We start from the raw sequence: 14,495 nt of genomic DNA, 5'->3' as shown, positions 1-14,495 counted from the left end.
AAGCCACATACGTCTGCAGGCCACAAATTACTCTGGAAAGCTGTCCTGATTTGCAAAGAACACCCTGCACATTAAACAAAAAACCTAGCACATCAGGGAGAGCTAGAGCCTCCCTGCTCCTGCTGCTGTGCTAGCTTTCTACTGACAAGGTGTGTTGTTTTTAAATAAACTGATAGAGTGCACTCAAAAATGGCATTCCCCGCCTGCAGTCTAAAATACCGCTGTTCATTCTGGGACCTTGGAACTCTGCAAGCTCATTCCATTGCACAGTTAAACCCACTCTGTATTCTTGGGGGAGGAAGAAGAGATGCAGCTGCTAAAAACGGTGAAGAATAAGGCTGAGAAATGGGGAGATCAAGCACCTGCACAATAAGGGGCAACGACAAGAGATCCACACAGTTAAATCGACACACCGATATTCAAGAACTTGCATTTATTTACATGCACAAAAAAGCAACCCAATATTATATTCAGAGCATCTCCTCCCCCCAACAGAAAAATAAGGGTGCTGGGCTTTCCACAGGAACATATCCCACCCCCCTCACCCGCAAGGCTTGCTTCTCAAAGCTCCATTGACACAAACCAGCTCAAGTCTCCTCTTCGCTCAGCAACATGTTGGGTATCCCTTTAGTTATGGGGAACTCACGCCCAGTATCTGGGCATTTCAGCACACCTTCCACCACTTCCACCTGTACGAGAAGAAATATAAAAACAGCAGGTAAAGGGAACTGCACACCACTTTGAGAGCTGAAAACAGGAAGCGGCAAGGTGAAGAGAGAGAAGATAGGTGGAGATATCACAGCATTGGAAAGATGCTAGATTTTGCTCCTAGAAATTGAGGCAAGTGGTCACACTCTGCATTATGACAGGTTTCTGTGGGTTGGGGTGGGAAACAGGCAAAGAAGAGGTTCCCTTACCTCCATCAGCACATGATGGACTTTTCGAAGGAAATCCTCATTGCTCTCGAAGTCAGGGATGGGCTCAGGGGGCAGGTCTGATCGGTGACCCAACTGCAGAAGGGTGCAGAATATAACAGTTTGTGCCATTTTCACAACCTTCCACACTATTCAAAGACCAGTTATCTCTCTTTAACCACCAAATACTGGTTATTTTACTCCACCCATGAGCTTCACTCTGGCATCTGTCTGCTCAGGTGGCGGCAGAAGACAGGGTGGGCCCATCTCCACCAAGTCAGGAATGGAAAACTTTTCTGTCCTCCACAGGCAGTCTTGACTAACTGCGGGGAACCTTTATGCTCTTTGCCTTAGATCTCCGCCAGTCAAGTAACACACTTGAAAATCTGTGGTCTCCTTCCCCTTCCTATGTCACTTGGTTCATTTGAGACATACAAGCTGTCCATTCTCCAGACTGTGCAGAAGTCTAAACAGAAGTTTATTTAGGCATACAACACCCTTCAGTTCATAAATTCCCAGGGTGGTTTACAGTAAATGAAGGAAATTGTGTGTGTGTGTGTGTGTACACACACATACAAAAATATAAATAGCAATTGGCTGTAGGAAGGGAAAAAAGAGACTACACCTCTATAATTCTAGCCAGTCTCCCCCTGCCCCCCCAAAAAAACTTCCAGAGCCAATTACTCACACTCTCCGCTGCCTCTACCAAAGCCGCCCATTCCACCTTGGGTACCATCCGCGCTGTGAACTCCGGGTTGAAATCGACATTGTTCACCTTCACTTCTGTGGCCTATTAGAGGGGAGAAAGACTGATGGGAGAGCAGCGTGGCTCAAAGAACAAGGGAACAAATATTTCCTCCCCTGCATTTCCCTATGTGTAGTAGGATTCCCAGAGGTGGGAGGGGTGGAGGCGGAAGAGGACAGAGAGAATGGTATTGGAACAGGCATAGTCCACATGGTGCCATCTAGATGTACTCGGACTACAACTCCCATCATCCCTTACCATGCTAGCAGAAGCTGATGGGAGTTGTAGTACAATGGCATCTGGAGAGCTCCACATTGGCCACCCCTGCAGCAGAGCTTTATGTCACATGCAGTGTGGTAACAAAGGCATGACATGTGAAGTCCCAGGTACAGAATTCCATTTTGGCACTAAACTTACTAGTGGTGCAAACCTATCCCAACCTCTATGGAAATAAACTCCATTGAGCTCAATGGGATTATTTCCAAGCAGATATACGTAGGACTGGACTGTAAGCAGATATGACAAAACTGATGTGTATTACTTCTGCACCACAAATCTACAACAATAATAGTCTACAGATTACTAACAATCTAAATAAAGAAATTTCAGCACATGAAATGTGCTATATAAATGAGAGTGGATGCAGTATTGTGGCTAAGAAACTGAACTAGAAAGCCACCAATTCACTTGTCACATAACTGGCAAGTGGCCTTAGGGGGAAGATGTGTGTGTGTTTAAATAAATCAGAGTTTTAATATACGCCATTTCCAATGAGGCTCTGTTTGATACCCCAGAGAGCCACTACCAGCAAGTTCGACAAAGTTAGATGGACCAACAATCTGACTTGATATAAGACAGCAATGCTGTATTCCACATACTCTACCTTGAGTCCCTTGGAGAAAAGGTAGGAAATAAACACAATAAATAGAGACAAAGCTCAACCTTACAGCATTGTTTTTCAGCTAAACGATTGTTCATTGCAAGCACTACAGAGATACTAAATACTGGTGATAGTTGTCAGCAAGCATAAACACCAGATTCCAGTTAGGCAGCAAAAACAAAGTGGCGGGTGCGTGTGAAGGAGGGACCCTGGCTGTCAAGTCCCCCCGTTATATATACTCTGCTCCCACCACCCAATTCTAGAGTGGGAAAGTGGGCGTGGTCTGAAGAAATCCCCGTTACCTGGATACGAAGGGGGAATCCTCCACCGGGCCTCACTCCTCGCACGTGGGAGGTGAGCATGTTGTGCGTCAGGAGCTTCATGTTTTCAGGACAGCGGCCACCAAAGCAAGCGAAGGTAACATGTGCGTGCGTAATAAGCCTCGGACAACATCCGGTTTGGTTGAAAGGCCGGTTTTTCTCACTCACTTCCGGCGGTCTTTTATCACTCACTTCCGGCGACCATGCGCAACGGCCCTCCCGCGCGTATGAGAAACCTGACCTTCCTCCCAGTCAGTTCCGGTTAATTTTTGTTCCCAACCACGTGGAGCTGTGGGTGGGGCAGCGCTTGTTTTCTAACCCGAGGTTGCTTGGAAATGTGTCAAATAGCCATATTAAGTGTTTGTAAGCAGCGCGGTCGGTATACAAAAAAAGTGCACACTATGCACCTCGTAGAACTGGCAGGCTTATTTGCCAATACTGTTAAAATACAAAGTAGTGAGGAGCGGCCTTATTACGCAACTCGAAAGCCAGAACGTTTGAAATTAGAATGCAAAGAAGCCGAGCAAGCAAGCGCGATCCTGCACGTGCTTAACTCGGAAGTCACTCCCTCTGTCCAACAGTCTTCGTATTCCAAATAAGCACTGAACTGCGGTGCTTTGCAGCCTTGCAGATCACTCCTGTGTCTACTCGTTGAAACCTATGAGACACAACTCCCAAGTCAGACCCTACTAAAATCACTGGGATTTACTTTGCGAGTAAAAACATGGAAATCTGTGCGCGCAAGGATGCGCCTACTCCCAAATGCGCGTGGCGTATGGAAAGTCTTACTCGGAAGTGAGCCACCCCACTAATCATCAGTGGGGCTTACGCCCGAGAAAACCTACATAAAGACTGCAACCTGTTGCAGCCCATGCTTGTGCCACATTTACTCAGGAGTACAGTAGGTCCTCCTGAGCTTCATGGGGTTTAATCCCGGGTGATACGAGAGGGTTGCCTGCTCGCGTGCTTCCTCGGGAGCCAATTTCCCACGGTGTTCAATAGGATGTACATAGGATTTCGATCTCTTTGAGGAAATAAATGCCCAGATGTTCACATCCTGCAAATGTAGGCTGCACGCCTACTTGTGAGTAAGTGCCACTGAAATCAGTGGGACTTATTTCTGAGTCTTCTTTGGCGATCACTCGTAGCCGAATAAAATTGTCTTCCATGAACACGGTCGTAGAACTGGGACAATCTGGCCGAGCTGATCGTGATAATTCCGAAGCATGCAAATGAGGTGGATGCAAATTTCCCCACTAGCCCCCCTTGCGGTGGAATTAAAAAGCGGGCCTGGGTGCTTTGCGCCTGCACGACTTGGAGGAGGAGGACTTCAAAGGGCCGGGGTTGCCGCGGCAGCTGTCACTCCCGCGATTTCCATGGCAACGAGGTGGAAAGGGGCGGAGGTGCTGGGCTGGCTGAGTCGCCGCTGGGGAGCAAGTCCAGGCTCCCCTCTTGGAAAGGGTTGGTCGACGGCAGGGATCGTTCAGCGGGCCTTTGCAACCGGAGCACCAGCCATGGCGGCCCTCAAGGTGAGATCTAGGAGAGGGGAGTCTGCGGAGAGAGGAAAAGACCCCTCTTCTCCAGAGCCCCTTGCAAAAGAGCGCCCCCTTCCAGCCCCATAGAAGCCAGGCAACCCAGGCAGCCCTATAGGGCATCTGCCCAGGGTCTGTGCAAAATATGCCCTCCTCCCGCAATGGACAAGGACAGCCCCACAGACACAGAGGACGGGCCAGCTTTGGAAGCCCCATTGCAAGCCCCAGCCCCATAGAATTCCATCTGGGGATCCGTGCAATAGAAAGCCCACTCCTTTCCTGCAAGCGAACAGCCCCAGTGAGTACTGTATAGGGTGTTTCACAGCCCCCCACAGTGCATCAGCTCTGGGGCCTATGCAATAGAAAGCATTTAGAGAAAAGTAGCCCCCGCCCCACACCTGTGTAATAAACCCTGCTCCCATGCAGCCCCATAGAGAGTAGGACACTCCTCTGCCCTATAGAACGCTAGCACTGGAAGGCCCATTGCAAAAAGAAAAAAACCTCCAACCTCATAGTAGTCTGGGATCTGTTTACTGGGGGGAGGGAACAGGCTGCCTCACAACTCCCTGTAGTCCACCAGCTCTGTAGTCTATGCTATCAAAAGCCTTTAGAAAAGAGTACCTCCTCAAGCCCCATAGAGCAAGCCCACTCACCCCCATGCAGAAGAACAGCTTCACTGACGACAGATGGTTCCTGAGATCACTAGTCCTTGGTCTCTGAAATAACAAGCCCTAATGGGAAAGAGACACCCCAGCCTCAGGGAAATTGGGTGCATCCCTGACCCTGTAGAAAGGCAGCCGCCCTTGATCTGTGGGGCTGCCCCACCCAGTACAAGAGTGTATGTCTAACCAAGGAATGCAGTGGGAAAGAGCACAGCCGCTCCAGACGTTAAGCCCACACTTAAGCCAGTCAAATTCAATTTCTTAAAGGTTTACATGTTTCTGCTGTGCCTGTAGCAGAGGTTTCCTAGGGTTCCATCAGATAAAAATGGGACATGACTTTCTAGGACCTAGCTTGGGGGGAGAAGGGCAGTGGGAAAGCACCTAGCCCCATAGAACACAACCTCTAGGTTTCTTTTTATGCAATAATGGTCAGGAATGATGGGAATTGTAGTCCTTCAAATGTGAGAAAGGCTGAAGAGACATTTTATCTGAGATCCCTCTAACCTTCCCTTGTCTGCCCCATTTGAATTCCAAACCTTGATCCGTAGCACATGTGCTTTACCACATACGGTTTAGGGCTATGGAACTGCAGGGAAACCCACATCCGTTAGGCCTGAATTCAGTTGATACCTTGGAGTCTCCACCACCAGAGCAAAATAGGAACATAGGAAGCCGCCTTATACCAAGTCAGATCTTTGGGTTTTGTCTACTGGCAGAAGCTCCCCAGAGTTTCAGGAAGGGGGGACATCACCGGCCTGACCTGGAGATGCCGGGAATTGAACTTGAAACCTTTTGCACTCAAAGCAGATGCTCCCCCACTGAGGTGCAGCTTTGTGTCCTCTTTCCCCTGGATCAGGGTTTGGGTTACTTGTGGCCCTCAGAAGGTTGCCAACAAGGGAATGTGGCCCTCGGGATGAGAAAGGTTTCCCCTCCTCCTGAATTAAGAGGACGGCGAGTCCTGTGTGCTTTATAATAATAATATAATAATAATTTATTATTTATACCCCGCCCATCTGGCTGGGTTTCCCCAGCCACTCTGGGCGGCTTCGAACAAAACACTAAAATACAATAACCTATTAAACATTAAAAGCTTCCCAATACAGGGCTGCCTTCAGATGTCTTCTAAAAGTTTGGTAGTTGTTTTTCTCTTTGACATCTGGTGGGAGGGCGTTCCACAGGACGGGTGCCACTACCATGAAGGCCCTCTGCCTGGTTCCCTGTAACTTGGCTTCTCATAGCAAGGGAACCGCCAGAAGGCCCTCAGTGCTGGACCTCAGTGTCTGGGCTGAACAATGGGGGTGGAGACGCTCCTTCAGGTATACTGGACCGAGGCCATTTAGGGCTTTAAAGGTCAGCACCAACACTTTGAATTGTGCTCGGAAACGTACTGGGAGCCAGTGTAGTCTTTACTGCTCTTTCCTCTCTCTGACAGGTTGGAGACAAGTTGCCCAGCGTGGAGGTCTACGAGGGTGACCCTGGCAACAAGGTGAATGTGGCGAGCCTCTTCACAGGCAAGAAGGGGATCTTGTTTGGGGTGCCTGGTGCGTTCACTCCAGGTTGTTCAAAAGTGAGTAAGACCCTTCCAGCCCAGTCCCAATCTTTTTCTTTAATTATTCTTTATTAATTCTGCAAATAAAAATTAATACACCTTTATTAAGGCTGCAGATCATAAATAACAAAAAAAAAAAAAATAGTGAACGAAATCCCCAGAATGGCAATAATGGTAAGAAAACCAAACAAACGAAATACAAAGACAAAAGTTAGCATTTAGTCTGATTCTTCTGCCCTCTCCATATCATGCAGCATAAGGTTCCCAGGATACTTGGGACTGATCTTCCATGTCAAGTCTTTTATCTGTTGAGAATTCCATTAACTGGCATGCCTGGCCTAGTTTATTTGGGGCCTCACCTGTCCCAGTTTTTGAATCCAAACTTGATGGTACATTGGCAAGAGCTGTAGGAAAACTAGAACGACAAGAAATCTTTTGTAAACAGCCCTGGGGCCCTCTGGATGAAGGAGGGTTTGTTTTTTAAAAAAGAATTAAGTAAAAAAATCTTAGCATTCAAACTGATGCTGTCATTGTCGTCAGATATGACCCTCGAGAACCACGGTTGGGAAGCAGGCCTGGCTCAGGCTAAGAATTGGGAGTGGGGTCTAGTAAGAATGGTGTGTTCTCAGCCTAGGAACCTCTGGCCTGAACACCTACGTCAGGGATGGGGAACATGCGGCCTCCAGATAAGTAGACTCCCAACTCCCATCAGACCTAGGCAGCATGGCCAACCATCAGGAGAGATGTTGTAATCTGAATGTTGTATCTGAAAAGATGCAGGCTCCCCATCCCTGGTGCTGTTTTCTGCTATTCGTATTCCCCTGTTCCCTTTATGTGCTACCCCATGACAGTCTCTGATAGTTTGTTCTTCCCTGTTGCACCCACACCCTGACACAGACCCACCTCCCAGGCTACGTGGAGAAGGCAGGACAGCTGAAGGGCAAAGGAGTGGAGGTCATCGCCTGCTTGTCTGTCAACGACGTCTTCGTCATGAGCGAGTGGGGAAAGGCTCACAAAGCCGAGGGAAAGGTAATGGGAGAGTCACACTTTTTAAAACAGTCATTTTTCTAGTCCTTATGGTCTCTGACTCTTTCTTGCTCTCTCCCCCACACACATACACACCTTGGACTTCATATATGGCACCTCCAGGTAGCACTGGGTGAGACTCCCTGTCTGAAATCTTGGAGAGCCACTGCCACTCAATGTGTTTACCATTTTGGCATATAAACTGCATATAAATTGTAAAAATATTATTACTGTACTATTATTAGTAGTATTAGTCTGCCCTTCACCCAAATGACCTAGTAGATTACAACAATTTATAATATTGAGCTACAGGGACCAAACACAGCTTCCTATCTGCTCCCAGTTAGTAGCTGGAAGCTGGGGAAATTTATATGGGTCCTCCAGCCGTTGCAAGTTTTAAAGGCTCTTTGTGCAGGGAAAGGATCGGTAGTGAATTAAATGCTTGGCTCTCGTCCCCTGCTCTCTCAATCCCACTAGAACTGGGCTTGGCTGGATAGATCATCAGAGCTCTGTACCAGCCCAAAGAAGAACAGAGGCAATACCCCAAGGGGGACAGAAAATGCTCTCTCTGCTGCTTCCGTGATTCTCCCAGGCCCTGCTTGGGTCTCCAGATAGGCAAAGGCTCCTCGTTAAGCAAATCTCCTCTTCAGAATCCAAGTGTGTTAATGAATTTAGATAGCGGAAGGGAGAGGAGGATAAAAAGTTAACAGGGCCAGAGGGAATTCTTCCTATTCTTATAGTAGCAAAGGGAGGTGGATTGCTGCAAACTAATCTGGGAAGTTTTTTTAAAAAAACATATGGCAGGAACCATGAGACGGAGTAACAGCCATCAACTTGGATTAGGCAAATTCCTGGAGTAGAAGGCGACCGGTAGCTACTAGCCAAGGTGGTTGTTCTCCCTGCACTGTCAGGGAATTGCAAGGGGGGAGAATTGCCATTGCTTGCAGGCTTTCCATTGGGGTCTCCACTGCGAGGACAGAGTGCTGGACTGCACAGGCTGTTGGCCTGTCCAAGGTCTCTTTGTATATTCTTTAGAGTGGCTTTTGTACAATCGATTAAAACAAGAGGGTCCCTGCCCTCAGGCTTACAATCTAAAAAACCAAAAGAGACCCAAGGGGAAAGGGCCAGCAAGGAGAGAGGTAGGGGAATTGAACTTGGGTACCATTTCTTAGAATACAGGCCACAGATTTATTGTTGTTTAGTCGTTTAGTTGTGTCCAACTCTTCGTGACCCCCTGGACCAGAGCACACCAAGCACTCCTGTCTTCCACTGCCTCCCACAGTTTGGTCAAACTCATGCTGGTAGCTTCGAGGACACTGTCCATCCATCTTGTCCTCTGTCGTCCCCTTCTCCTTGTGCCCTCCTTCTTTCCCAACATCAGGGTCTTTTCCAGGGAGTCTTCTCTTCTCACGAGGTGGCCAAAGTATTGGAGCCTCAGCTTCAGGATCTGTCCTTCCAGTGAGCACTCAGGGCTGATTTCCTTCAGAATGGAGAGGTTTGATCTTCTTGCAGTCCATGGGACTCAAGAGTCTCCTCCAGCACCATAATTCAAAAGCATCAATTCTTCGGCGATCAGCCTTCTTTATGGTCCAGCTCTCACTTCCATACATCACTACTGGGAAAACCATAGCTTTAACTATACAGACCTTTGTTGGCAAGGTGATATCTCTGCTTTTAAGATTATTTAGACCCAAAGGCCAAGGCCTATCAGAAAAGAAATATTCTTGTCTGGCTCCTAAAGCTATGTGATGACAGCAGCAGGCAAGCTTCCCCAGGGAGAGCATTCCTCAAGCAGGGAGTTACCGGTACCCACATAATAATAGTTTCCTTTTGTTGTTGTATTAATAAAAGTCGCTGGTTTTGTAAAAGAATGGCAAGCAGGGTTTAAAAGGACACAGGAATCTGCCTTCGGCTGAGTCGGGCCATTAGTTTATCTAACTCATCATTGCCGTATCTATTATTTAACAAAATTTATATACCGCTCAATTAAAAAAACACACACACACACAAAGATTTAATTGGTTCACAAAAATACACCGTCCATACTGACTGGGAGTGACTTTCCAGGGAGTTTCTTCCAGCTTTCTCTGGAGATGCTGTGGGTGATTGAACTTGGGACCTTCTGCATGCAAAGCAGGTGTTCTGCTACTAAGCTATGGCCTTAGGCTGCAAAAAAAGAGAGAGAAAATCAGAGCTGCTTTCTGTATTCACCCTCGGCTATCTGAAATTTAGGGGAAATGCTGGCTGACAGGCCCAGACAGATACACTGAGATCTTTCTCTTCATTTCTTTCTCTCTTTTTAAAAAAGCTTACTTTTCCTTAATTTGGCATTAAGTGTATTTGTTTAATGAGCATGGTAGAAGTGGGAGGGTGGCTGGGAGAGGCTGTCTGGAGGGGGTGGAAAGACACCGCGATCCTGGCCTCAGCAAAGCAGCACATGCCTCTCTCCTAGAAGTGCTTTCTGCTTTGTCCTCCAGGCGCACTGCACTGACAAGACTTGCTTGTGTAACTGGGAACGGCTGTTTCGTTTGTTATGCAACAGTGGCTTGCAACAGAGTGTGTTCCTTTTCAACGTAGGAACTGCCTTGCAGGATCTGACCAAAGGCCTTCTGTTCTGGTCTTGCATAAAGGAGAAAGGCTGTAGATCTGTGGCAGAGCATAGCTGCATTGCAAGCAGCACATTCCAGGTTCAGTCCCCAGCATCTCCAGTCAGGGCTCAGGGAGAGACTCCTGCTTAAAAAGGTGGAAAGCCGTTGCCAGTCAGTGTTGAAAGTACAGTGGTGCCTCGGGTTACAGACGCTTCAGGTTACAGACACGTCAGGTTACAGACTCCGCTAACCCAGAAATAATACCTCAGGTTAAGAACTTTGCTTCAGGATGAGAACAGAAATCGTGCGGCGGCAGCGGGAGGCCCCATTAGCTAAAGTTAAGGTTAAGAACAGTTTCAGGTTAAGAACGAATTAAGTTCTTAACCCGAGGTACCACTGTACAGTTCAGGCATCCCCTCCCTGTTTTGTTTGCAAGGGGAGCAAAGGGGAATTCTGCCCCAGACAGAATCAGAAAAGTCTGCATCCAATAGAGAAAATAACATAAGGAAAGCATAATATTAGGGGAAGTATACTTTGCGGACATGTGTACGTTGGGCAAATCTGAATACAAAGGGACATGTATTAGGATAAATTAATGTGCCGGTACATTTTATTGATAAATTTAAAAAATCTCAAAACAGATGTGAAAATGTGGAGAACTGAATTTGAGATTCTGAAATCCTCTCATTCGAATGGCCGCAGTCATTAAACTTTGATGTTTTTGCAGGGTTTGTAACAAATTTATTTTAAAGGTTTGTGCTTCTTGGACGTCACTGCTCAGGCTGCAGCGATTCTGCCTGTTGGAATAGCGGCGGTCCCCTTACATGTTTGTGTTTTGCTTTCTCTCCTCAGGTCCGGATGTTGGCTGATCCCACAGGAGCATTTGGCAAGGTACTGGAATCTCTTGTTGTAGGGCAGGGCTGAGGGAACCTTATTCCAGCTCTTTGCCCCCCACCCCCACAAGTCAACTTTACAGGTGGGCAGGGGACCACCCACCAGACAATCATCTGATGCCATGTTGACACCAGGTGACTGACAGGCTCTTCAGCTGACCTATCAAAGTTGGCCTGTGGGGGGTGGGGTTGGAGGTGTCTGCTTCAACACTGCACACTCCCTTCTGATGGACAGGAGGGCGTGGTTTGATGAAATGTCCTCAAGACCCCCTGTGGCAGAGTGTCAATGTAGGCTTTCTGTCCGCCTTGCTGCCCTGAAACACACATCTAGGATCTCTGGGTTGAAGGATCCTGAGCAGCACAGCTCACACCCTCTCCCTGTCTGAGACCCCAGAGAGCCACTTCATATACCTCCATACTGCTGTCAGTTTGACACTTAAAGGTGGTTTATTTATTTATTTGCATAGATTGGTCCTATGTCCATAGCCACTTCAGAAAGAACAGGTGTGCTAGGTTGCCACCCCTAAGGGACCACTGTCTACAATCAACATGGAGAACCAACAGAGCAAGTTAGGAGGTGGAGGCATGAGCAGGAAGCAGGCCTGGTGCCAGCGGTTGCTCAGTAAGGCCAGATACTGGCCAAGTGTCCCGGAGGCTCAGAAAGACCCCTCGCCTATGCAGGCCAGATGTGCCATCTTCTCCACCCTCCTTACTCTGCCCCAGGCAACTGAGGCTGATGGGAGACAAGAGTCTAGTGACATCTGAAGGGAACCCAGTTGCACATGGCTGCAATAAAGTATCATGTGGGGCCAGGGACGTTTTTCAGCCTGAGGGCCACAATCCCTTTTAAGCAACCATCCAGGGGCCACATGCCAATGCTGGCTGGGGGAAGAGCAACAATTGTAAATTGTAAGTCAGTTAGTTTACATCCTCCATCCAGCCAAGCGAGAATCGTAATTGGATATTTCAGTGACACATTCCAGCCAAGCCAGAAACACTCAAGGAGAGTGCAGATCCGGGACCAGTGAGGGCTGTTACCTGGAGGAGAGTCCTGAGGATCAGAACAAGAGGTCTGCAGAACCACAATAGACCCCTTGATCTGAGGTTCCTCCACCTCGTGGCTAAGGGAAATATCCAAAGGCTCCTGAGAAAAAGATTTTTTTTTGGGGGGGGGGTCAACTGGAGGTGTTCAGGAAGCAGATTCTGGCAATAAGGAGTAGCAAGGGAAAATAGGCCGGAGTCATTCCAGGAAACCGGAGTCCATTTGACAGCTGAGAATGGCAGTATTTAATCAAAACATGGACCCCTGGGTGTCAGGTTTTTGTTTTTTTTATAACAGGACCAGTATGCGTCTCCCTTCTTACTCTCCTCTAAGTTCCCACCCAATTGTTTCCCCTTTCACTCAGGCCACTAACCTGTTGCTGGACAAAGAGCCACTTCGGGAACTTTTTGGGACCCAGCGATCCAAACGGTAAGGGGAACTGGGGGTTGGGGGTAGGAGAGGCAGAACTTTAAGACCTGGGTGGCAGAAGAGCAAAAGAACAAAGAGCCATCGTCTGCCCTTCTCTCCAAACTGCTGCACATCTTCTCTTGGGGGATGGGAAGAAATTCATTTCAGTTACGTTTAAAGCCAAAGCAAATCCCCGCTTTTCAAAACAGTACGAGAATTGAGAACCAAAACACAGCCCTGCTTTGAAATTTGCATGCATCTCAATTTTGTGACACAGTTCTCCAGCCAAAAGATGTTTACAAAAATGTGCACATTAGGGGGAAATGTGCATAATTGAATACATTAATAGAATCATAGAATGGTAGCATTGGAATGGACTCTTTAAGAATCATCTAGTCCAACTCCCTTCCATGCAGTAATCGCAGCTAAAGAATCCCTGATAGATTGCCATCCAATCTCTTTTTAAAAAAATGTGCAGAAATTGCTTGCAAAAAATGTGAAGCTTAGTCAAAACTGCATTAAAAAATGCTGTTTCTCGGGATAAAATTAGCACTAAAATTCTGAAGAACTTTAATCAGATTTAAATATATAAAGCAAATTGACTCAGAAATGTGAAGACTGAATTTAAAATGACTGGAAAAATGAGAAACTGAGAACACCAAAACTGACATATCCACTCTGGAGAGTTTGGCTGATAGAACTGCTCAGGTGGTTGGAGCTCCGCCTGTTTTTGAAAGCACTACGTTTTGGAGTTGAAGCACCTACACTTTGGAACTCCCTGCTCTTTGATATTAGGCAGGTTCATTTCCTGCATCATTTTTGGGCCTGCTTGGGAAACTGTAGCTCTCTGAGGGGAAAAGGGGGCCCAGCTCCTTTGACAAACTACAGTTGGCAGGGTTCTTTGGGGGAAGCCATGGCTGTTTTAAAGTGGCCTGACACTGCTTTAAACGTATACTTGCAGATGGGGCCTTCTTAAGTCACCATCCAAATGTAAGAAAACTAAACTTTTGCTTGTCCTGAGCCGTGTGTGTCTTCCATCTCTGTCTCCCCCTGCAGGTTCTCCTTGGTAGTCGAAGATGGTGTGGTGAAGGCCCTCAACATAGAAGAGGATGGCACAGGCCTCACCTGCAGTTTGGCCAGCAACATCCTATCTCAGCTCTGAGACCTGGGACACCGCGGCTGTTATCTCCTAAACCCTGACAGCAAGAGACGCACAAAAGCCCCCACCCTCACCTGGTTCTTACTATGCAGAAGGGATGGTGGGCTGGGTTTATTTCCCCCTCACAGCTTCTAAGATTTGGCCTTTACAAGGGCAGGGATGTGTATGTAGCTGCTTTGAATCCCTTCTCTGTCTTGACTCCGTTATCTTGGACACTATTGCCTGAAATAAAAATTATACAGGATTTCTCTATTGTGGTTTTCTGTTAACTGAGGGTGCGCCCATGCCAAGATGGCATTCAGTTGCTTATTGCTGCTATTATTGTTCCTGTTGTTGTTGAATTATTAATCGTCTTCTAAAGCACCGTCTCAAGGTAATTTACACATAATTTAAACCAGTTAAAAATGCAAAAAAAACCAAACCCCACAACCATTTAAACCAACACTAAAACCCTAACAGAGGTGGATACTTGTGGAAAAGACTTATTTATCCAGCTGGGGGAAAGCCTCTAAACAGCCACAGTTTCACCCAAAGAATCCTGGGAACTGTAGGTTTGTTAAGCATGTTAGGAGTTGTGAAGAGACCACTCAAGAGAGCTACTATTCACAGCACCCTTAACAAACTACAGTTCCCAGGATTCTTTGGGAGAAGCCATAGCTGGTAAAGTGGTATAAGAGTGTTATGTACTGAAGTTCTCACCCTGGGCCAGCAGGGGGATACTGTAGATAGTTTTCACTCAGGTCCACGTCAGTTATTTTAGGCGGGAAACCCTGGGTT

General features: G+C 47.3%; 2 protein-coding genes across 2 annotated transcripts; one reads left to right on the top strand and one right to left on the bottom strand.

Annotated features, from left to right (window-relative positions):
* Positions 1-418: 418 nt before the first annotated feature.
* TRMT112 (tRNA methyltransferase activator subunit 11-2) lies at positions 419-3,028 on the bottom strand. Its single transcript, XM_081892063.1, has 4 exons — positions 2,842-3,028; positions 1,603-1,704; positions 918-1,010; positions 419-689 (listed from the first exon to the last, which is right to left on the bottom strand). Exons 1-4 carry the CDS (start codon positions 2,920-2,922, stop codon positions 588-590), a joined length of 378 nt encoding a protein of 125 aa, XP_081748189.1. The 5' UTR covers positions 2,923-3,028; the 3' UTR covers positions 419-587.
* A 1,104-nt stretch (positions 3,029-4,132) lies between these two features.
* PRDX5 (peroxiredoxin 5) lies at positions 4,133-13,962 on the top strand. The gene is made up of 6 exons (XM_081891967.1): positions 4,133-4,388; positions 6,486-6,620; positions 7,500-7,631; positions 11,069-11,107; positions 12,516-12,580; positions 13,616-13,962. Exons 1-6 carry the CDS (start codon positions 4,236-4,238, stop codon positions 13,719-13,721), a joined length of 630 nt encoding a protein of 209 aa, XP_081748093.1. The 5' UTR covers positions 4,133-4,235; the 3' UTR covers positions 13,722-13,962.
* Positions 13,963-14,495: the final 533 nt, after the last annotated feature.

Source organism: Podarcis melisellensis (assembly GCF_964234715.1).
Source record: "Podarcis melisellensis genome assembly, chromosome: 16".
Lineage (NCBI taxonomy): Eukaryota > Metazoa > Chordata > Lepidosauria > Squamata > Lacertidae > Podarcis > Podarcis melisellensis.
The sequence above is the reverse complement of the archived record's forward strand: the minus strand, read 5'-3'. Positions and strand labels throughout refer to the sequence as shown.